This window comes from Colias philodice, chromosome 31 (genome assembly GCF_061535455.1).
Source record: "Colias philodice isolate Cphi_HAF_F1 chromosome 31, ilColPhil1 Martin Lab GWU primary, whole genome shotgun sequence".
Lineage (NCBI taxonomy): Eukaryota > Metazoa > Arthropoda > Insecta > Lepidoptera > Pieridae > Colias > Colias philodice.
Window position 1 is genome coordinate 1,350,371 of NC_143116.1, and position 23,078 is coordinate 1,373,448.

At 34.5% G+C, this 23,078-nt stretch overlaps 4 protein-coding genes across 4 annotated transcripts in view; 1 reads left to right on the plus strand and 3 right to left on the minus strand.

The window, feature by feature from the left end:
- Positions 1-23,078, minus strand: part of Nup98-96 (nuclear pore complex protein Nup98-96) — a 282,640-nt gene that overhangs the window by 191,608 nt on the left and 67,954 nt on the right. The window lies entirely within an intron of this gene.
- Positions 5,634-10,330, minus strand: LOC149475038 (uncharacterized). Its single transcript, XM_089713867.1, has 2 exons — positions 8,545-10,330; positions 5,634-5,757 (listed from the first exon to the last, which is right to left on the minus strand). The coding sequence occupies exon 1, from the start codon at positions 10,313-10,315 to the stop codon at positions 8,546-8,548; it is 1,770 nt and encodes a 589-aa protein (XP_089569993.1). The 5' UTR covers positions 10,316-10,330; the 3' UTR covers positions 5,634-5,757; position 8,545.
- On the minus strand, positions 10,596-16,498 carry LOC149475039 (uncharacterized). Its single transcript, XM_089713987.1, has 2 exons — positions 16,360-16,498; positions 10,596-13,144 (listed from the first exon to the last, which is right to left on the minus strand). The coding sequence occupies exon 2, from the start codon at positions 12,925-12,927 to the stop codon at positions 10,663-10,665; it is 2,265 nt and encodes a 754-aa protein (XP_089570113.1). The 5' UTR covers positions 12,928-13,144; positions 16,360-16,498; the 3' UTR covers positions 10,596-10,662.
- LOC149475040 (ribonuclease H2 subunit C-like) lies at positions 18,776-22,117 on the plus strand. Its single transcript, XM_089713936.1, is given in 5 exon segments — positions 18,776-18,992; positions 18,994-19,045; positions 19,328-19,455; positions 19,788-19,892; positions 21,589-22,117. Coding segments are annotated over 5 exon segments (408 nt in total). The 5' UTR covers positions 18,776-18,884; the 3' UTR covers positions 21,604-22,117.

The following is a 23,078-nucleotide window of genomic DNA, read 5'->3' on the forward strand; positions in this document are numbered from 1 at the left end:
GTGAATGCAATATTGAATTAAATATTGCTTCGTAGATGATGAAGGTATACTTACCTACATTTGGCATCTCAAAGAATTCTAAGGTAGGTATGCCTAATAAAGTGGTAGGTATTTATTTAATTCGAATATCGAGTACCTAGGTATTAGGTAAGAAACATTTTCATAGTTCTAACAAAGTAAGTAATTAGAAAAATATATCTTCTTATATATAAAATTCTCGTGTCACAATGTTAGTCTGCATACTTCTCCGAAACGGGTGGACCGATTCTCATGAAATTTTCTGTGCATATCGGGTAAGTCTGAGAATCGGCCAACATCTATTTTTCATATGTACCACGGGCGAAGCCGGGGCGGACCGCTAGTTATTTATAAAAACATCTAGGTAGGTAACTAATACCTATCACGAATGGAACTTAACACTTATTTTTCAACAATTATTTTAAGAACTAACCAATTAATAATATTATCATAATTATTAAATCGGTATTCTCAAGAGTAGATATTGTAGTAAAAAAAGATCGACATGTTAGACGTTTGTCCGCACTTGACCAGTGTGGTGGATTACGGCCTCTCATAGGACTTAGGAGTCCCGTGTCATGTGTGAGAACATAACTTTTAAAATTATTATAAAATGGACTAATGCACACTTAAGTAGGTATCTAATAAAAAATATGCTGGTAAATAACTGTAGGTATATCTCAACTTAATGCAGTAACATTTAAAAGGTAAATTTTTCAATAAAATACCATCTCTATTATGAAATTTCAAATCCAGTCTGTCATTTCAATATTATTTGCGATTGGTCAGAACGTCAACCAATAGCATTGCGACGGAAGAATGGGCGGGAACGGACATAACCTCTAATTATAAGATTTCTGTACATTTTAATCGATCACTGTTAATTTGTGACTCACTTTGATAATTAATATAATTTGAGTATCAATGACGGGGTTTCCATTGATTCGTTTGTATGAATATATTTAGGTACTACCTCGCTGTACCTACTTATTTTGCTATAGGTACCTACAACTGCAGCCACATCCTATCCTTCCTTCTATTTATATTTATATAATCCTACTAATGTTATAAATGCGAAAGTTTGTGAGGATGGATATGTGTGTACCTGTGTATGTAGATAGGTAATATGTTTGTTACTCTTTCACGCAAATACTACTGAACCGATTACAATGAAATTTAGCACACATATAGAGGGTAACTTGGATTAACACATGGGATAGGATTTATCCCGGAAATCCCACGGGAACGGGAAGTGGGAACTATGAGGGTTTTTCTTAGAAAACGCGGGCGAAGCCGCGGGCGGAAAGTTAGTTACATTATAATACAGTTTATTCTACTTTTCATGAATTCATGTACCTACGACCTTTTTTTTCAAACAAAATTAACTTATTTGATGTATTTGGGTTGTCAGTCTTTTACTGCTGTAATCTTCATAATATATAATATTATATACTCGTGTCACAATGTTTATCCTCAATGGACTCCTAAACCACTTAACCGGTTATAATAAAATTCGCACACCATGTGCAGTTCGATCCAACTTGAGAGATAGGATATTTTAAACATGTAGGTACCACGGGCGAAGCCGGGGCGGACCTAGCGGTCCGGTATGATATATTTTTGCTCTTAACCTTTTGAACGCCAATGACATCTATAGATGTCATGCGCAATCGTGCCCTGTGCGCCAACGACACCTATACATGCCAAGAAACAGATCATAGATAAATACAAAATAAACATATTAAACCTTTACTTTTACGTGTTTTATTTATACAGTTTATGAACTGAATCCCCAGTTATTACATAATTGTACACAGTAAACAAAATTGCCAAGTAGTTATTCAAATATTTGATGACAAAAAATAACTTAATTAATGGCTAAAAAAGCATGTTCTCTCGCGCCAATGACATGTATACGTGCCTACTAGTGATGTAGTGTAATATTCAAGTAACTTCATTAAAATTTCAGCGAAATTACTCTAATTCGCTTAATTTTTGTAATAACTACTTACAAAAAAAATATATAAGCTTAGTCACTGAGAAAAAAGGTAAATACTACATTCTTTGGTATAATACCATATTGTCTATATTGTGGATATTGTTGATTTGAATATTTTCCTTTTCGCCAATCATGCGCATCCCTAGCACAGTATCGATATGCAATCCCTTCTGCGCCATTGACATGAATAGATGTCGGACTGGTGACGTCCGCGTCGTAAGCGCGTGAAGTGTTGTTAAGTGCGGAAAGTTGTAAAAATATTTTATCGAGTATTGCCGAGAGTGTGAGTGCCTTTATTAAAATATTCTTATGATACAAATTGTCGCTATGTCATATCAAAATATGGTAACCTACATATAATTAGTATTTGTAATAACTCAAGTATTAAACTAAATGATTGGAAAATAAATATGTAGTTTTAGAGCTATTACGCACTGTCGACAAGTCGCCGGCGACTGTGACTTACTATAGTTTAAATAGGGGCTTGCGCACTGTCGTCCAGGAGTAAGTCCAGTCGCCGGCGACTGGTCGACAGTGCGTAATAGCTCATAATGCAATTCCCTTTATTTAAAGGTAATAGTTGTTTTTATATTTACAAATAAACACTCCACAATAATACCTATAGTTCATATAAACTTAATAAATAAACTCGATAAGTTATAATAATATACAGCTACACATCCCTAATCAGAAGCGAGAGATTATAAAAAAAAGGATGGTTGCCCGCGCCATTGGCATGTATACATGCCAATGGGGCGTAACTGATAGAGAATAGTGTTGTAACTTGCTGCAATTTTATATGTATTTTTGTATCTCAAAAGGTTGATTTTTTTTGTTGATAGTTGCTATTTAATGTGGTCTTAAGTTTTTACAGTAGGAGATGAGGTTAAATAAATATTATTTTTGTGTTATAAGCTGTTTATTCAAATATTCAGACGTGAATTATTATGTTTATCGATAACATTTTGGAATCCCTACTATTTTCAAGGTTATCTCATTGAATTTGTGGCTTGGCGTGGAGGGCACGGCGATGCGTTTTTGCTCTGGCGGTCAAAAGGTTAATCATTAGGTATGTCTGTTATACTTTTGGTATGTACCTTTCTAATCGATTTGATCACAACGCCATCTAGTAGGTGTAGGTATATAACTTGTTTAGATAATTCCAGATTATACGTCAAGCTTATATAAATTTCTACTAGATGGCGCTTTTTCAAAAAGTCAAGATATAATATGTAGTAAGTGAGCGTTTTCAAAAAAAAGTGTACCATGCCTGAATTTATGGATAAATTTTAAATGTTGCATTTTTAATGAAATTTTGATTTAGAAATTTTAAATATACATCATAGTAAGTGAAATTGTATTTAATTTCTTGCAGATTAATTTGTTTTACGAGAAATCATCAAAATAAATTGGGACTGTGAAAAAAAGTGTCAGTTTTGCGACAGTCATTAATGCTCATGTAACTATTAACTACGAAGAAAGACGCAAAATATTTTGATTGTGTTACGAAGATTATAACATACATTATTTAAAAAATAGAAAATTGAAGTCGACAAATTAATAAAATTCCTATTAAACGAGCTTTAAGTTCTGTTTTGCCACAGCTGATGCCAAAGTAGCCGTTACTTTTACGATACTTAATACATTTCGATTAAAATCGGCAAAGTGGTTATTTTATTTCGGAACAGTAAAACCATTTTAAATATTGAAATCAAATTATTTGTGTCTCGTATAATAAAAAAATGTAAAAACTAAAATTTTTCTTGTCGCAAAACGGGGGACTGTCGCAAAACCGATAGACCATTTTTCATAAGGCTAGGTTTATATTGAATCCAATTAACATGGTTAAAATAAAACCGAGAATATGTTTACAAAAATTTTATTTAAGTCTCATAAAAAAAATACACCAACACATAGTTTGACACAGTATCAATTTTAGGGTAAAACTCAGAGTTACACTACCTACACCTTTTAACTTTCCATACATGTATCACATATTATGTATTCAGGGTATACCTGCTGACCAACGCATTCATTGCAATACCATTTTTTGCAAATTATACATGTCCTTTTTGGTCCCGAGATCAGTGAAACCTAAAAATATGAAAAAATTATAAAAATTATGAAGAATATTACAATGACAATCTAGACTTGGCTTTATGCTGCAGTTTTGCGACTTTTCTTGTCAGCCTATAGGTCACGAAGCAAAATGTTGCAAAACTGACGTGACGTTTTCTTTTCAGTTTTTAGTCAAAATTATATTCTGACGAAAAAATGTGCCTACACTGATTATCAAATGTAAATAACGGTTAATGAATATATTGCTCATCTTCTGAAAGTATTTAAACGATGTTTACTTCCCTGTATCAAGTAATAATATGTCTCAAACCAGACAGTAGAAATTGCAACGGCCGTTGCACTCACAAAACACTTCTGTTTTACTCGAACTGTATTTGAAAATAAGCTTTTTTAAATTAGCGGACGGTGAAAGTAAACGATAATTTTGCCATTTATAAAATTCAAATAGTAATCTAAAATTTGTAAGTGGCATTATTAGCCGTGATAAACCCGACATGTCCGGTCGGTACCACTTTTTAAGATATTTTTGGAAATCAAATTGCTTTTAAACGATTATAAGGCCTTAATTATGAACTACATGCGACGATTCGCAAATAAATGTACTTTTAGATGACACTAAAACTTATGGTACCTTGGTATAAAACTTTTTAGAATCGCTTCTCTAACATCGAAGAACTTGGATGGGGACACGCCAAAAACTGACACTTTAGTTTTAAAAATGATTATTTAAAAAATAGTACGCAATGTTTCCGTGAATTAATTGTTTGCATTTATCAAATTATGATGTATTTAATACTTTTCAAGCATTATATAATTAGCCATCATATAAATTTTACTTGTTATTCGACTTGAAACACAGGGGACAGGCCGAAAGTGAGGGGTACACTTTTTTTTGAAAACGCTCAAGTACAGAAAATGGTACAATTTGAAAAGATATTAAAAAGATATTTAGAAGTTTTAAATCCATAATTTAATTCAATAGTTATCTTTCTATATTATATACAAATCAAAATTAAATAATGCCCATGAGCATATCAATTATTCAATTGGCAATTACTTTTATTACTTACTAGCTGTGCCCCGCGGTTTCACCCGCGTATCTCCGCTTCAGCTGTTAGTCATAGCATAGCGTGATGATATATTATAGCCTTTAGCCTTCCTCGGGGGCTATCCAACAATGAAATAATTTTTCAAATCTGACCAGTAGTTCTTAAGATTAGCGCGTTCAAACAAACAAACAAACTCTTCAGCTTTATAATATTAGTAAAGATTGATTCGGCAATAATTCTATGATTTTTCAACCCCTAAATTTAAAATCTGCGCTGCAATCTCAGGCTGGTAATTTTTCTATCCAAAAATTTAATGTAATGAAATTGATTCTTGTGACTTTTCAGCAACTTGAGAAATCTACAAATTTAAAAATAATTTATTTAGTTATTGTTTGAATTTTTATAGTAATGAAAGTCTCCTAAATTTAAATGCAATATAATACTTACTTACTTATACTTATAACTTTAGGTACAAATAAAACAGCATATAAATTATAAAATTATTTCATTTATTAAAATTTTCACTGTGTAAAACGTAATATCACCTCAGAAACATGTTGTATAACAAGGTGCTCAGTTGTTCTCAAGGTACATTGTATCATACATACATAACTGTAACAAACAAACATATAATACATTAATTTTATCTTATATTTCAAGATAAGTAAATAAAAAAGAGATATTTAAGATTTTTTTACAGATTTTAAACTATCATAATGAAGAGATATTATTTATAAATCGCGTTTAAAATCCGTTAAAAGTGCAATGGTGCTTTTCCACCAATAATGTGTAAGGATGTGTAGCGAGGAATGTGTTTATAAATAACCAATGACTCTATTATACTAGTAGACGCGGCATACGCCAACATCATTGCACTAAAAAACAGCGTAATTAATACATACCTACTTACTAACGCATTATCACCAATACAGTTGTTCTCTCTTTCACTCTCACGCACGAGACATAATACATGTCTCACTCATGTACTTCGTAATAACAACTGCCGATTAAAATATAAAAAGAACGTCCAGCCACGACGCTGAATGGTGCGTGACTAAGTGAAACTCGGGCACTTAGCTGAGTTTTTTCTTTCCAAAATAGAGAGCGGGTAACGTATCTAGCTTTTTTATATATCATAGTAAATAACCAATAGTATCGCTTCATACGCTAAACGCTTCAAACTTCAAACTAAACGAAGGGATTGGTTTTTACAAATACATTCCTCGCTTCACATCCTCACACATTATTGGTAGAAATGCACTCTTATGCATTACATGAATAATGAATATTATTAAATTTATGAAATTCAAATACATGGCAATAATATTTCTAGTAAAATGTAGAAATTACTTCTCAGTAATAATTTAACTTATAATAATTTGAGTGCTTTTAAAAGATACCTAGCTGAATTCATACTTAATAGTTAATATTATAAATGCAATATCTGTCAGTTACATTTTCAAAACCATTGCACTGATTTTGGTGAAATTTGCATTGAAACCATGTAGTTGGTTATTTAACACGCCTTTGGTAGCTTCAACTGTATGTTTGTATGTAACCGACTCCTATAGACTCGATTTTGCCCCACTTTTAATATGTTTCACAACTGGACTTTTTGGACTGGAGTTTTTCTATATGTTGTAATAAGACTGTTTAAGTTTATATTTCATACATATGTAAAACATATTATTATGTATAATGAATCTGCCACTAGGGCGATAGTAATTATTTTTTATTTATTTACTAAGAAAGAAACTGTAAGCTTTTAGAATCTTTTCAATCAACATTCAGTCAAAATTAACAAGTTAAAATTACACTCAAACATTGATAATAATTAATAACATCTAGATACATAGATATCAACAACAAATGTGTTTTGTAAATGTGACTTTAATACATTTGAATAAGGTTGAATTTGCTTTTGGTAATGCATATTTGTGAATACACCTTAAAATAATGCTAATAAGTTTAATTTTGCTTCAACTTTTGTTTCTTTCACCTAGAATATTACTAATACGCCAGCCACACACTCGACAGTGGTATGGGAAGTAATGAGGAAAGTAGGCAGAGGCATAGTGTGGCCACGTTACTCGTCATGCCACTCGTCGTGCTCACTGCTCCCTGATTTGGCGCGCGAGTTCAAGGACCGGCAATACGAGTACGAGGAGCAGGACGAGGACCATAGTGTGGCTGCGGTATAACAGAGAGTTTCGTTCTTGTAACGCATTGTCAACCGACTTAATAAAAAGGATGAGGTTCTCAATTCAACTGTATTTTTTTCGTGTTTGTCACCTCAGAACTATGGACTGGGTGAACTAATATTTATAATTGTTTTGTATTTGAAAGCTGTTGCCACTAATGACGTATAAATCTCGTTGAGATAATTTGAACGCGATTTATTTATTCATCAAAAATGTTTATTATTGTTTTTAACGATCCAATTTTAATTTAGTCTTGTTCTTATAGACCGGGAGATACTGACACAAAATTTCGAGTCATTTGTAACAGGATGGCGGTTCTACAGGGTTCTTAGTACGCAATGACAAAAAGAAAAACGATGGTGTGAACGCTGGTACCGGCGGCTTAGTCGCGTGGGCGTTAGTCGAACTCGTCGGAAAAATAGCGAAAGTCAAACGATTTGTAAACAAAAATTTTAGAATTTACCGATAGCCCATAAAAAAGAAGTAGGCGGTAGTGTCATGCCATACTTTTCCGGTGTGACTTACAGCCCGCCATACCGACGTGAATGTGTTGATTTAAATAAAACAATTATTCAACCATTTGTATCAGGCTAACTTTTGCACAGGTAACCATCGTCGTGCAGCCATTTACGAAAATCGCCATGCCATACTTTTCGGACGATTCCAAATGATCGCCATACCGCCGAAAATCTGCAAAAAATTTTTATTTCTCCAAACTTTTTGTACCAGTATTGCATTTGGATTTTTGGAGAGTATTTGATAAAATGTGACCATTATTATATTTGCCATACTTCTAGTAGGGGGAAAAAGTGCTGTCATACTTGAAAAATTAATTTAGTATTAATTTATATAAGTGAAGATTTCCAACACCTAGATCTTTGAAATTTTGTATTTATATTCGTTGATCCTCAAACTTACAGGAAAAATAAGTGCCATACTGTTACAAATCGTTTGACTTTCGCTATTTTCCGACGAGTTCGACTAACGCCCACGCGACTAAGCCGCCGGTACCAGCGTTCACACCATCATTTTTCTTTTTGTCATTGCGTACTAAGAACCCTGTAGAATCGCCATCCTGTTACAAATGACTCGAAATTTTGTGTCAGTATCTCCCGGTCTATTACAATAAAATGACGGTTTTTAAAAATAATGACGTATCTAATTGTTTTAACCGTCAATACAGATAAAAAATACTCACATCATTCAACAGACGCGTCCAAACTGACATTAACATAACTGGCCCCCATATTCTCCTTATGACGCAACGACGCCACGTGACGTTTCGCATTCTCCGTCTCATCCACATCACTAGCACAGACACCACACTTTAGCTTCCCGAAGTCGTAATACACGTATTTATTCCGCGACAACATGTTTATATTATGCTTCAGTTCCAAGTAAAAACGGAAGACGTTCTCCGAATTAGGTTTCTGCTTGAAGTGGTCCGCGTAAACTAGGTGATTTAGCAGCGAACGGATGGAATTAAAAACACCGCTGCAAATTGTGCATGTGAACTGCGCCCCTTCGCTGTGTAAAATGTAGTTTCCGTGCAAGTACACGCTTATGATATCGCCCTTGTTCGCTTTGGTCCTCGCCTCCGCGACTGCTGTTTGATGATTGACGTCAGAGAGCACATGTCTTACACACTCTGACACATCATTGAATGTAGCATCGCAGAAATCGCACTTATTATTGATCACGTCGTTGGATTCTAGCAATTTGAGATCACCGTTCGGATATAGCGCTGAACAGATTAGTTTTGCGATAGTTTCAACGTGCATGGAGCTTTCAAAGTGTTCGACGATAGCGGAAAACGAGGGTAGTGCGACATACGTCGGGCATATAGTGCAAACGTAGAAATTGCCGAAGCTAGCAAAGTATTCAGCTGGGCGACAGTGGTTCTTGTATAACATTGCTAGCTTATATGGTGCCGCGTTGCGCAAATGTTTCTTTTGACGAATGTGGTTGAACAGCACCTGTCTCGGACCCTTTAGGACCATATCACAGCAAGAGCAATAGTTCGATACTTTTCCTGGCTTAATAAAGTTTTCGATCACGACATGATCGCGGTTGTTCAAAGGCTTACCAACGCTGGCGAGGAATTTCGCCCAATCGTAGCTTTTTGGACCCCATTCATCGGGCACTGGCCCATCTGGGTTATTGGTCTTCATCTTACGGTACAACTTATCAGACAAACGAGCTAGATGCTTCTCATCTAGAATGTGCAGAATGATGCTTTCAGGCGAGTCAATTGTAAATTTGCACAGCGAACAAAACAGTTCATTTCCTTCCTCGGTCACGCTGTGATTGAAAAGGAATTTCCGATTGATTTCTTTGATTTTCTCGATGCTAGAGTCCTGCGAGGGGAACGGAATATGCCTGTCCGCTTGTAAAATACAAGCCAAGTTATGAATGTGTGTTTCGCTGAAGACGTGGTTCAATACACTGTCGTATTTAAATCGGAGCGTGTAGTACTCGCACGCCATGCAGAAGAACGCTAGCTTCCCTGTACGGTCGTCCACCAACGTAAGCAGTTTATGATTAGTCAACAGTTTCACGATTAAACATTCAATTGATCCATAATAACGATACTTCTTCACTACATTCTTAGTCGGTTTCTCAGGTACTTGTTCACTTTCTTCATTTTCAAAATTCTTATTGGCGTCGGTTGTAAAATTTTGATTTACATTGTCTTTAATACTCATGATTATTGGTGCTACGGAGCTGGTTTGGCCTGAAAAGTCAATTCCGTTGATATCAAGGCACAGTTTATCGTAGGCTGCTTGGTAGAACTTGACAGCTCCATCAATGCTGGCTTCAGAGTTATCAGGCAAATGTCTGATAAGCGAGGCCTCTAGCTTCCCGGAAAACATCTTATCCAGCTTCTCCATAGGTTTCATAATTTGCATAAAATCGATATTATGACTAGGCGTTTCCCCGCATTCTAGGGCCGAAAGACGTCTCGACATGTTAGGCAATATTATAGGCTCGCAGTATGGCATGACACTACCGCCTACTTCTTTTTTATGGGCTATCGGTAAATTCTAAAATTTTTGTTTACAAATCGTTTGACTTTCGCTATTTTCCGACGAGTTCGACTAACGCCCACGCGACTAAGCCGCCGGTACCAGCGTTCACACCATCATTTTTCTTTTTGTCATTGCGTACTAAGAACCCTGTAGAATCGCCATCCTGTTACAAATGACTCGAAATTTTGTGTCAGTATCTCCCGGTCTATTACAATAAAATGACGGTTTTTAAAAATAATGACGTATCTAATTGTTTTAACCGTCAATACAGATAAAAAATACTCACATCATTCAACAGACGCGTCCAAACTGACATTAACATAACTGGCCCCCATATTCTCCTTATGACGCAACGACGCCACGTGACGTTTCGCATTCTCCGTCTCATCCACATCACTAGCACAGACACCACACTTTAGCTTCCCGAAGTCGTAATACACGTATTTATTCCGCGACAACATGTTTATATTATGCTTCAGTTCCAAGTAAAAACGGAAGACGTTCTCCGAATTAGGTTTCTGCTTGAAGTGGTCCGCGTAAACTAGGTGATTTAGCAGCGAACGGATGGAATTAAAAACACCGCTGCAAATTGTGCATGTGAACTGCGCCCCTTCGCTGTGTAAAATGTAGTTTCCGTGCAAGTACACGCTTATGATATCGCCCTTGTTCGCTTTGGTCCTCGCCTCCGCGACTGCTGTTTGATGATTGACGTCAGAGAGCACATGTCTTACACACTCTGACACATCATTGAATGTAGCATCGCAGAAATCGCACTTATTATTGATCACGTCGTTGGATTCTAGCAATTTGAGATCACCGTTCGGATATAGCGCTGAACAGATTAGTTTTGCGATAGTTTCAACGTGCATGGAGCTTTCAAAGTGTTCGACGATAGCGGAAAACGAGGGTAGTGCGACATACGTCGGGCATATAGTGCAAACGTAGAAATTGCCGAAGCTAGCAAAGTATTCAGCTGGGCGACAGTGGTTCTTGTATAACATTGCTAGCTTATATGGTGCCGCGTTGCGCAAATGTTTCTTTTGACGAATGTGGTTGAACAGCACCTGTCTCGGACCCTTTAGGACCATATCACAGCAAGAGCAATAGTTCGATACTTTTCCTGGCTTAATAAAGTTTTCGATCACGACATGATCGCGGTTGTTCAAAGGCTTACCAACGCTGGCGAGGAATTTCGCCCAATCGTAGCTTTTTGGACCCCATTCATCGGGCACTGGCCCATCTGGGTTATTGGTCTTCATCTTACGGTACAACTTATCAGACAAACGAGCTAGATGCTTCTCATCTAGAATGTGCAGAATGATGCTTTCAGGCGAGTCAATTGTAAATTTGCACAGCGAACAAAACAGTTCATTTCCTTCCTCGGTCACGCTGTGATTGAAAAGGAATTTCCGATTGATTTCTTTGATTTTCTCGATGCTAGAGTCCTGCGAGGGGAACGGAATATGCCTGTCCGCTTGTAAAATACAAGCCAAGTTATGAATGTGTGTTTCGCTGAAGACGTGGTTCAATACACTGTCGTATTTAAATCGGAGCGTGTAGTACTCGCACGCCATGCAGAAGAACGCTAGCTTCCCTGTACGGTCGTCCACCAACGTAAGCAGTTTATGATTAGTCAACAGTTTCACGATTAAACATTCAATTGATCCATAATAACGATACTTCTTCACTACATTCTTAGTCGGTTTCTCAGGTACTTGTTCACTTTCTTCATTTTCAAAATTCTTATTGGCGTCGGTTGTAAAATTTTGATTTACATTGTCTTTAATACTCATGATTATTGGTGCTACGGAGCTGGTTTGGCCTGAAAAGTCAATTCCGTTGATATCAAGGCACAGTTTATCGTAGGCTGCTTGGTAGAACTTGACAGCTCCATCAATGCTGGCTTCAGAGTTATCAGGCAAATGTCTGATAAGCGAGGCCTCTAGCTTCCCGGAAAACATCTTATCCAGCTTCTCCATAGGTTTCATAATTTGCATAAAATCGATATTATGACTAGGCGTTTCCCCGCATTCTAGGGCCGAAAGACGTCTCGACATGTTAGGCAATATTATAGGCTCCGCTACATCTATACTTTCGCGTTTAAGCTTCGGCAAGTGGACGTCCAAATTGAAATGCTTCTGAAGTGATTCCATCAAGGGCTCATCTTCGTTGATCTCAATTTCGACATTACAATCCGTACAAATGTGTACTTGCTTCGCGTTCTCAATCGTCAGCTCAGCTTTAAGCAATTCAGGCACTTCGCTAACTGGTAGGCTATTAAACCTCTGCCTCTGTAGGCTACTTTTCTTTTCCGTCGTGAATATATATTCAACTTCAACCCCATCGCGGTTTGTCAAGAAGATCCTCCTGTGGGTATCGTCCAAATTCTTCAAATAACGCAAAACAATCTGATTCTCCTGCGTCTTAGGATTGTCAATGACATACTTAAAATGCTTCGCCAACCGTTTCACGTCATCAATCTTCCTGAACGAAAGCACCGTCAGTTCGGAAACGCCCTTCCTGACCTCCTCTATAGACGTATCGTCAGTCATCTCAAATGATTTCTCAATAAAATTGTATATAAAAATCTATACAACGATTCGACTTATCTCGGTGAGAACCAAGAATAACAGTCAGATATTACAATGAAAATGGAAGTGGTTTTTGATTTATGCCCGTACTGATGTTTTGATAACTGCCGAGAGAGGTTCCTTCAAAAATTTTTGATTATTGTTTGTTGATCTGAAAACTATCACCGCATGTCAAGATCTGGAATGAGAAAAGATATATTGTTAACATTTTTAAACGTAAAAAACTGTCTTTTGTGAGATAAAATCACATTTACATGGGTCTGGAGCGCATTTAAATTTTAAAATGCATTTGGGGGATAAAGATGGAATATTTGATGAGACTGCATATGCAGTGGATAACTGCATTGTAGTAATGCGCATTACAAACGATAGTACAAGGTTGGAGAGTAAAAACTATGTCATAAGCAGTAGATATTTTTTTACGCAGCTCTTTTGAGGATTGATAAAATATTACGCAAAAATGATTCGTAAATAGTCACAAGTGAAATGAATTGTGTTTATTCAACGAAACAATAAAAAAATACGAAAACGAAATCTCTAGAAAAAATAAAAAAATCTTGTTTTTAATGTAAAAAAAAATTAATGTGAACATGATATGAACCAGTAGTAGGTAACCGACTATAAACAAAAAGAAAATATCCGCATCTCTAGCTAATATTATAAATGCGAAATTGTTTGTATACAAACAAACAACAGTCTTTCTTTCACGTCGTATTGAACAATTTTATGATAATATGATTTATGTATCTGGAGATAATTAGGAGGCTAGACAGTGACATAGGTTACTTTTGAGCACAAAGAATTTTCTGTGACAGCACGGACGAAGACGCGATAAGAAAGTTGGGAGAAACATAAAAAAATGCTGAATTTTTTGAAGTGAAACTTCTTTATCGGGGTTGGAAAAAAATTTAGTGTAACATTTTTTCGTTACGCGTGACATTTTTCCGTTACGCGCCATCTTTTTTTTTATCCCTACCACGCGTGATTAACGTATTTCTGTAAATATGCATATAGTAAATTATTTTTTGAAAAATAAGGTCATAAAGAAGTTTCACTTCTTACGAGTGTACACTAGTACACGCACACATTTTTTTTAATCAAGTTTGTTTGGTACAATTTTACTCCATTTATGACTAGATAACGTTGAAAAAAAACTATATTTTTACTACTATTACTACTACTGTATAATATATTAAACTAGATTTCCGCCCGCGGCTTAGGCCGCGTTTTCAAAGGAAAACCGCATAGTTCCCGTTCCCGTGGGATTTCCGGGATAAAACCTATCCTATGTGTTAAACCAAGCTACCATCTATACGTGTGCTAAATTTAATTGTAATCGGTTCAGTAGTATTTGCGTGAAAGAGTAACAAACACACACACACACACACATCCTCACAAACTTTCGCATTTATAATATCAGTAGGATCTATGTAATCTTTTGAAATACATACATTTTTTACACTAAGTATGTGTCTTTTGTAATTATAATACAGCGGCATTAATATAAAAATAATTCCGCTTATTCATAGTAAATAAACACATAACAAGATAATTATATTTACAACTCAATATTTACTATATGTCAATAATGATAATTCTGGCTTTTTGAAGGACAAAAATAACACTAATATTTATATGAAATCTATATATTATCTTATATATAAAATTCTCGTGTCACAATGTTAGTCTGCATACTCCTCCGAAACGGCTGGACCGATTCTCATGAAATTTTCTGCGCATATCGGGTAAGTCTGAGAATCGGCCAACATCTATTTTTCATATGTACCACGGGCGAAGCCGGGGCGGGCCGCTAGTATGTATATAAAAATAAAACCCGTTTCGCGTTGTCACGCCATCACGTGTGAACGGCTGAACCGATTTCGGTAATTCTTTTTTTATTATATTCCTTGACTTACGAGGATGGTTCTTATGTAGAGAAAACGTAAATATGTACCACGGGCGAAGCCGGGGCGGACCGTTAGTATATTATCAACCGCTAGTATATATCATAATTCTTATCAACATTTAGTAACTAAGAAATGATGAAATCGCAAGGGTTTAGTGTTTGTAAAAAACTACTGTGCAACGGCTTGACAAGTTTTTATAAATTTTATATTTACGGTAGGTCTGAGAATAAATTACATATTGCAAAACAAATTTTTTATATCCATGTAAGTTACTCTGATAGAAAAACATCCATCCCTATTTTATTCTTAAATCTTTAAAACTATAGAACTGATTTTGAAGTGGCTTTTATTTATTAAAATAGAGTGATTCAAAAGGAAGGTTTTAGTATTTTACTTGTTAAGATGTAGAGAAAGGGATATATTTGCCGCCGTCATCTGGTTGAATCCGCTCTTTGATTGAATGACTAGTGTGTTCATTGAATGGCTCAACAACAAACTAGTTAGAGGTTTGTAACATAGCCTTTTGAACAGAAGGGATATAATGCTCAGCATATAGACTTGTGTGTTAATTGAATGATGTCAGATTAACCTTTTTCCAAATGTCCACAAGACAGTTGCGAGACGACAGACAGACCCCTTACCCCACTAGGGGACATGGGACTTCACTTTTTTGTCTTTTTGGACAACCCAGATAGAAAGCTTTCAGTAAAGTTTTAAATAAATTAAATAAAAAATGCTTTTCTTTGTTACCTAAGTAAATATATAAAGTTTATAAATTGAATGATGCAATGTTTGTTATCTGTGATAACAAAGAATTTATATTCTTGTCAATGTTTATATTATTTGTTAATTTTAATAAGGAATTCTATTTGTTTGATAGGTGAAAGTGAACTGAAATATTATCTAGTATTTTATGAAGAATATAAAACAAAGAAAAAGCGTGATTTTGTATTGCTATGTGGTTTCTAAAGATTTAAAATTTCTTAAAGACCGATATACCTATTATTTTCGGAATAACACCGTTACGATAGTTAATTTTTATTACAAAACCGTTATCCCTAACTAATTTTCGTGTTTGTTATATTGACACATTCGTGTAAAACTTTCACTAGAAATCGATCTCAATAAGTGCATAATTTTAAGTGTGTCTGAATATAATTTTTTTATCGATAGATATTGCATCTTCAATGCACTGCTTGAGTTTCAAATAAATGCATAAACACCATAGTTTATCTAGAATGATCGCAAACATGTATTCTTATCTACAGAAATAACGAAAATAATAAATAAACCGTTCGATAATCTCAAAATATAACACGTAATACGTAAACATTTTGATTTATAACAATAGAAAGTGGTCATACCGATACGAGTACACCACTTACAAAGTTAGGTTATAGTGATGTAGCATTTAACAAAATGGCCTTAACATATTAAGTTTATGTATTAATTATTAAGATTGTTGTTCAAATATCATGGAAATTACCTGGAAGTCTTGATTTTGTGCATGGCAGCAAGAACCGCCTATAAAATTTGTACGGGCACTCGGTGACAGTTTTTAGGTGACATGATAGATGAGATGAGAAATCAGAATACAGACATAGACTACAGAGCACAGATTATACTAGAAATTTCGATGTCCACAGACTCGAAAGAATCAACCATAGAATTTTAGGTCTGTACAATATACATTAAAGTTATAAACAGACGTTCGAATTTGGTACGGACCGCACCGTGACCTTGGTGCGCTCCGGACCATATTCGATCATGTGTACAGTGGTCCGCCGGACATAATTATTATTATTGACGGTACGGTTGGTTCGATGGTTTTTTCATCCGAACTTGATGCGGACCGTACCAAATTCGCGCGTGTGGACGGGCGATCGCACCGGACAGCGCATTAGTCATAGACTATATACTTATTACAGCTTTAGTCATAGTTCTACCGCCAAACAAAACGGACGTCGGTCGATCGTTATCAATGGCGATGGCGTCGGATGACGTGGCTAATACTGAAAAAAGATTAATAATATAAATTTTAGAACTCTACAAAGATTTATGATATGACTGCATATGTCTGAATGAATCCCTGTCTTTTAAATATAATTTTGCCCATTCTTTTCTCTTCGTTTTCTTCTTTTCAATGGTTGTAACTTGTACTTGTACTTGTACCAAAAGAAGCCTTGAACTGAGGTCTACATGTGAAAAAAATACAACATTCTAACCACGAATTTATTACGAGAAATAGATTTTCAAGGAATTCGGTTTGACTTTTAATGAGATTACTATGATCAATGCTCGAAATATTCACAAAAAAAGGAGATTAATTTGTATTAATTTGATATTATTGAATTGTCTTATAAATCTAAGATATTTTTTTTGTTCAGTTAATTTATTACATATAAAGATTATGTACCTACATATAATAATATATTGAAATATCGACTATAACTAACGACTAAAACATAAACAAAAACTTGGTAGAATAGTTTTTCTAATAGATAGATGATATATATAATTTTGTTTACTAGGGACAACCCTGACATTCTTTGAAAATCTATATCTCGTAATAACTTCGTGGCTAGAATGTGGTATTTTTGTCACATGTAGAACTCAGTTCAAGGTTTCTTTTGGTACTAAACAGAGCTTCTACTAACGCCTGCATATAATATAAAAAAATAAAAACGAAAATCAGTAAAAATTACAATACTTTCGCCTCTATCGACAATATCGAAAATTTCAAAAAGGGATAATTTGCGCCTTTAATCACTTCATATATTAGCAACGTAATAAATTATCTAGTCACTAGTGTATCTATTTTTTTATACGAATTTATTTAGCTCAGTCGGCCGCGAAAATTCCAATATTTTAAATGTTTTTTTAAAAATCGTAAATTTAATCATAATTTTTAAACAAAGAATATTTTCTTTGTGCGGCAATGCCTGGACGGATAGCCGAAACCGATTGAATATTGAAACTGTAAAGGCGAAGCTGCAAATTAATTAAATGTAATTTTAAATTATCGTGCAAAGATTTTTATACATTCGCTTTAGAAAATGAAGAGCTATTAAAGCTGTTTCTTCCAACAGCAAATATAAATGCCAAAAATAAATTTTCTCTATTTAACATTGCTGTTTTAATTATCTCCCGTAAAAAATAACTAAAACTCGTATTTTTGATGCTGTTAACCCTTAAATCAAATACTGGCAACCCTAGGTGCGGTGCGGTCGTGTGGCGAGTCGATCGCACCGCACGAGTACGGTGGTCCGGTCGCACCAGTTCGAACGTCTGTTTATAATTTAAAAACAGCTAAAACAGTGATGGATAATTTGGTAAAAAAATTTTCGATCAACAATTTTTTTGATATTTTCTTGTAATGGTAGTAGAAAAAAAGAAAGCTTGGGTTTGTGAATTTGAAATATTATAGCACTCATGTTCGTTCGTTCTAAGCTTTATTATACATTTATTTGTTTTGTCTATACAAGTACATATTACTAAACTTAAAATAACATATTTTTATGCCGCGGCCGCGGCCGTGACATTTGTAAACTGTATTATGTTATGAAATCAATACAAAATGATGAAATATTTTGACATTTAAATTTGATTCGATCGGAGAACCGAACCGAAATAGTGAGGGTTGCCGTTAACTAACAGTAAAAATTAAAAATGTTCTCTTTAAATAAGTAAATCTTGTTTTTAGATTTGTGTTAACAAATTCGATATGTTATATTAGGTAAACTTTTATTGGTTGCATTATTGTTGTATTCTTAGAGTAGTATATGACATGGTTGTATTCAATTAAAGTAAAATCTCCGGTCATTCAAAAGACTTGTATCAAAGCCGAGTTTTCCTATTACAAAAGGACGATGCAATGTCAGCTACTCAGCAGTCAGCTGTCGATTTTGACTTAATTTTTCGCGGGAATTTTGTCCAAATAAAAACAACTAGATCGGGATCGGGGATATATATTTACTATTTAATTCGAAAATACGCAAGTATAAATTAAAAATGTCTATACAAGTGGATAATAATTTAAAAGACACCGATAATCAAGAAGTGTTCAATCAGAAAGTGCATTATATGCCGTGTAAAATTGAAGAAGACGGTCAAGCCAATGTGAATTGTGAATCAGTATTTTTCACCATATATTCAAGAGAATGAGAATGGAGGTATGGCTTATTTAATTTATGCCATTTGGGATGTTGTGAGGCTTTTTTTGATATATCGGTTGTATATAATCTCTTTGAATCTATCTTAGATTCATATATTTATTATTTAACAAAGAACTATTTCATTAGCTGACTATTTAAGTATGCTCTTAAATTTACATTTATACAACTTAAAAAAATATCATATGAAAAATAAATAAAAAAAATAACTTATAATAATATTGTTTTTACAATATCTTCAACTTGCTGAAAATTTCTTAATAATTATTATAAATTTCACAGAATTATCAGCCACCTTTCGTGGACATTCTCTGGATGGAGTAAAAATGCCACTACCAGAAGGGTACAGAGGTATTTTGGTGACAGAGACAAAAAGACCACTCGGTGAAGGCGCTGATAGAAAGTTTCAGGTTTATTATATTTATTTAAGTTGAGTTGTCTGGTAGAAATTGTATCTGAGTTATAAGGCTGCCTATGGCATGTAATCTTCAATTGGGAAGGAATTCGAATCAATTTGTTTATAATCTTTTCAAACAGTAGTTTTAACTTTTCTTAAATAAAATACCATAGTTTAATCTACAGCCTAGCTTTCAAACAAATGACTCATTTCAGTTGTTAGCTGCAACATGCATATCTAACACCGAAAGAATTTTTCAAACCGGACCAGTAGTTCCTGAGATTAGCGCTTTCAAACAAACAAACTCTTCAGCTTTACAAGTATAGATATCTAATCTAATTTCAGGTAGCTGGTGGTTTCAAAGAAATAACATATTGGAATTGGGATAAAAAACCATCGAAGAATGATAATATTGTAAAAGCAATGGACTGGATTGATATAGCCGAGGCGGTAAGAACGTTTTAGTAATCAAAATAAGTGTAAAAAACCGGCCAAGTGCGAGTCGGACTCGCGCACCGAGGGTTCCGTACAAATAAGTTTAAAATTATTAAAAAAATACATATATATATTATGTGATGTAACTGAAAATTTATGGTTTTCGTAATTTTTCCTTTATCTATGCTATAAGACGTTGCTTCGTACCAAATTTCAAGATTCTGAGTTCACGGGAAGCACCCTGTAGGTTTTGATTCCCTTGCAAGTGGCGAAAATTTGCGACATAAACGGCTGTATCTTTTGATTGCGTTGGCTTAGAAGTTTGATTTTTTCACAGCTTCAAGGGACAGTAGACCTGAGTAATTGATATAAATTTCAGCTTCATACCTCCACGCGTTCCTGAGAAAAAGGGTCTTGACAGACGGACGGACGGACGGACGGACGGACGGACAGACGGACAACAAAGTGATCCTATAAGGGTTCCGTTTTTTCCTTTTGAGGTACGGAACCCTAAAAAAGTAATTATTATGAGTACTTAAATTAATATAAAAATGTAATTTATTCATTACTAGCTTTCCACTCGCGGCTTCGCCCGCGCAGTCAAAGAAAAACCCGCATAGTTCCCGTTCCCGTGGGATTTCCGGGATAAAACCTATCCTATATCCTTTCTCGGGTATCAAAATATCTCTATACCAAATTTCATACATATTGGTTCAGTATTTAAGGCGTGATTGAGTACGAACAGACAGAGTTACTTTCACATTTATAATATTAGTATGGATATACCAGTTTGTGCAAAACTATAAGAAATCTAGTTTATTTATGTACTAGCGGTCCGCCCCGGCTTCGCCCGTGGTACATATTTACGTTTTCTCTACATAAAAACCATCCTCGTACTTCAAGGAATATAATAAAAAAAGAATTATCGAAATCGGTTCAGCCGTTCTCGAGTTATGCGCTTACCAACACATTTTGCGATTCATTTTTATATAATTTATGAAAGATTAATTTAAATAATATAATTGATTTGAAAACATGCCATATCTATAAAAAAGAGTGTGTACCAAGCACACGTGTCAGAAGTGAAACTTCTTTGTCTAGATTCAAAGATACCAAAATCGTCGCCTTATTCAACGACATGACGGTATTGCCAGTATATGAACTTATTTTACTTCTTTAGGCACAGTGAGCGTAAAATTTATTTCTTGCCAAGGAAGTTTCACTTCTGACACGTGAGCTCGGCACACATGCTCTTGTCGTGTCTCCCCGTGACCACGCTCGCTGTAAAGTGTTCGAAACGTCGGGAAAATAATCTTTCTTAATACTATTATAAAGGCGAAAGTTTGTATGGATGTAGGGATGTATGGATGTATGGATGTATGGATGTATGGATGTTTGTTACTATTTCACGTAAAAACTACTGAACCGATTACAATGAAATTTAGCACGCATATAGAGGGTAACTTGGATTAACACATAGGATAGGTTTTATCCCGGAAATCCCACGGGAACGGGAACTATGCGGGTTTTCCTTTGAAAACGCGGGCGAAGCCGCGGGCGGAAATCTAGTATAATTAATATATCGCGTTTAAAATCCGTTAAAAAGTCTTTAATTTCTAAACACATGCTCTTTTGTTGTGAAGTAAATGATGTCTTATTAACTATAAATTGTAGCCTACCTATATGTATAATTATTTTATTTTATTTTCAGATACATGGAGATTGAAATAAAACACACCATATATTTTAAGTATTTATTAACAAAAACCAATAACAAGGGACCTCTTATATAACAAACATTTTACTTTCTCTAATAAATTAGATGCAAAAATCCTTATTTTGTTACATTTACTTCAGTTCATATGTAACTAAAATAATTATAATATTAGCTTAGATTACAAAATAAAAGACAGATGGAGCGTTGCCGAACTAAACCGAATGATTTATCGTCATTTTCAATAAAGCTATGTGTGCTGTCATTTCGCCGCTGCACTGTACGTACAAGGTGCTTCTGTGTGCGTGTAATGTTACCAAATATTGAAAAATTTCCCAAATTTTTCCCCGACTACGGAAAAAAGAGGGTTATGTTTTTCGAGTTTATGTATGTATGTATAATATTTCTTTGACACGCCCTGCAGTATAAACCGTTGGACCGATTTTGAGTTGTGCGGTTTCATTGCAATCATCTGAATTATTATGTTAGTGGCGGTCGCGGTAGTGACGTAGGCTATAAACATAAATTAGCAGTCAAGTTTTAATTTTTATTTTAATATTATTTCGGGTTTGTTGATATTTTTTTTTATAATATTATAAAAAATTATTTTATTATATAAAGTACCTGCCTACTACAGTTACCTACTTATATAATATAGACAAAATAATTGTGTTCAATTTTTAATTAAATAAATTACATAAAAAAATGTGTGCGTATAAGTACTAGTGTACACACGTAAGAAGTGAAACTTTTTTATGACCTTATTATTCAAAAAATAATTTGCAACTTTACAGAAATACGTCGAATCACGCGTGGTAGGGACAAGAAAAAGATGGCACGTAACGAAACGAAAAAATGTTACACTAAATTTTTTTCCAACCCCGATAAAGAAGTTTCACTTCAAAAATTTTCAATATTAACTATAATAATTATATTATTTTTAATTTTTCAAAATATATGAATGCAAATAGCGGTAGTTTTTAGTAGAGAATACGGGACATTTTATTTTCATCATAACCATCATGGAGTTCACATAAATTAAATCGCTAGCGAAAACGACTATGGCGTTTTTAAGCTTTATAAAAGTAAAAAAATAATGTATTATGCTTATTAAAATAATCTAATAATGATCATGAACCTTTAGTGCACTTTACAAATAATCACATTCATGATCGAAAATCCAACAGCATTACCCTGAAGATCTTTTAACCGTTTTACCAATAAAAATGGCAAATTAATTTTCAAAATACTGGCAACATACGTTGAAGTTTTGTATTCCTTCATATCTGTAAAATTATTATTCGTATAAAGAAATAAATCAGCCAAATAATCTACAGAAAACCTGTGAAACGATGTTTTATCTTTTTTTTTTGTTTTCGGGAACAAATTTTACAGCGTTTTATTATCACAAGACAGCATTTTTTTACTAAAATTGCAAATCCTTTTTGACGTATTGCATGACACTATATGCGCTATAGCACTGGAGC

What these genes read in the sequence shown, in the direction of transcription:
- LOC149475038 (XM_089713867.1), bottom strand. Translation starts at nt 10,315, where the DNA reads ATGTCGAGACGTCTTTCGGCCCTAGAATGCGGGGAAACGCCTAGTCAT.
- LOC149475039 (XM_089713987.1), bottom strand. Translation starts at nt 12,927, where the DNA reads ATGACTGACGATACGTCTATAGAGGAGGTCAGGAAGGGCGTTTCCGAA.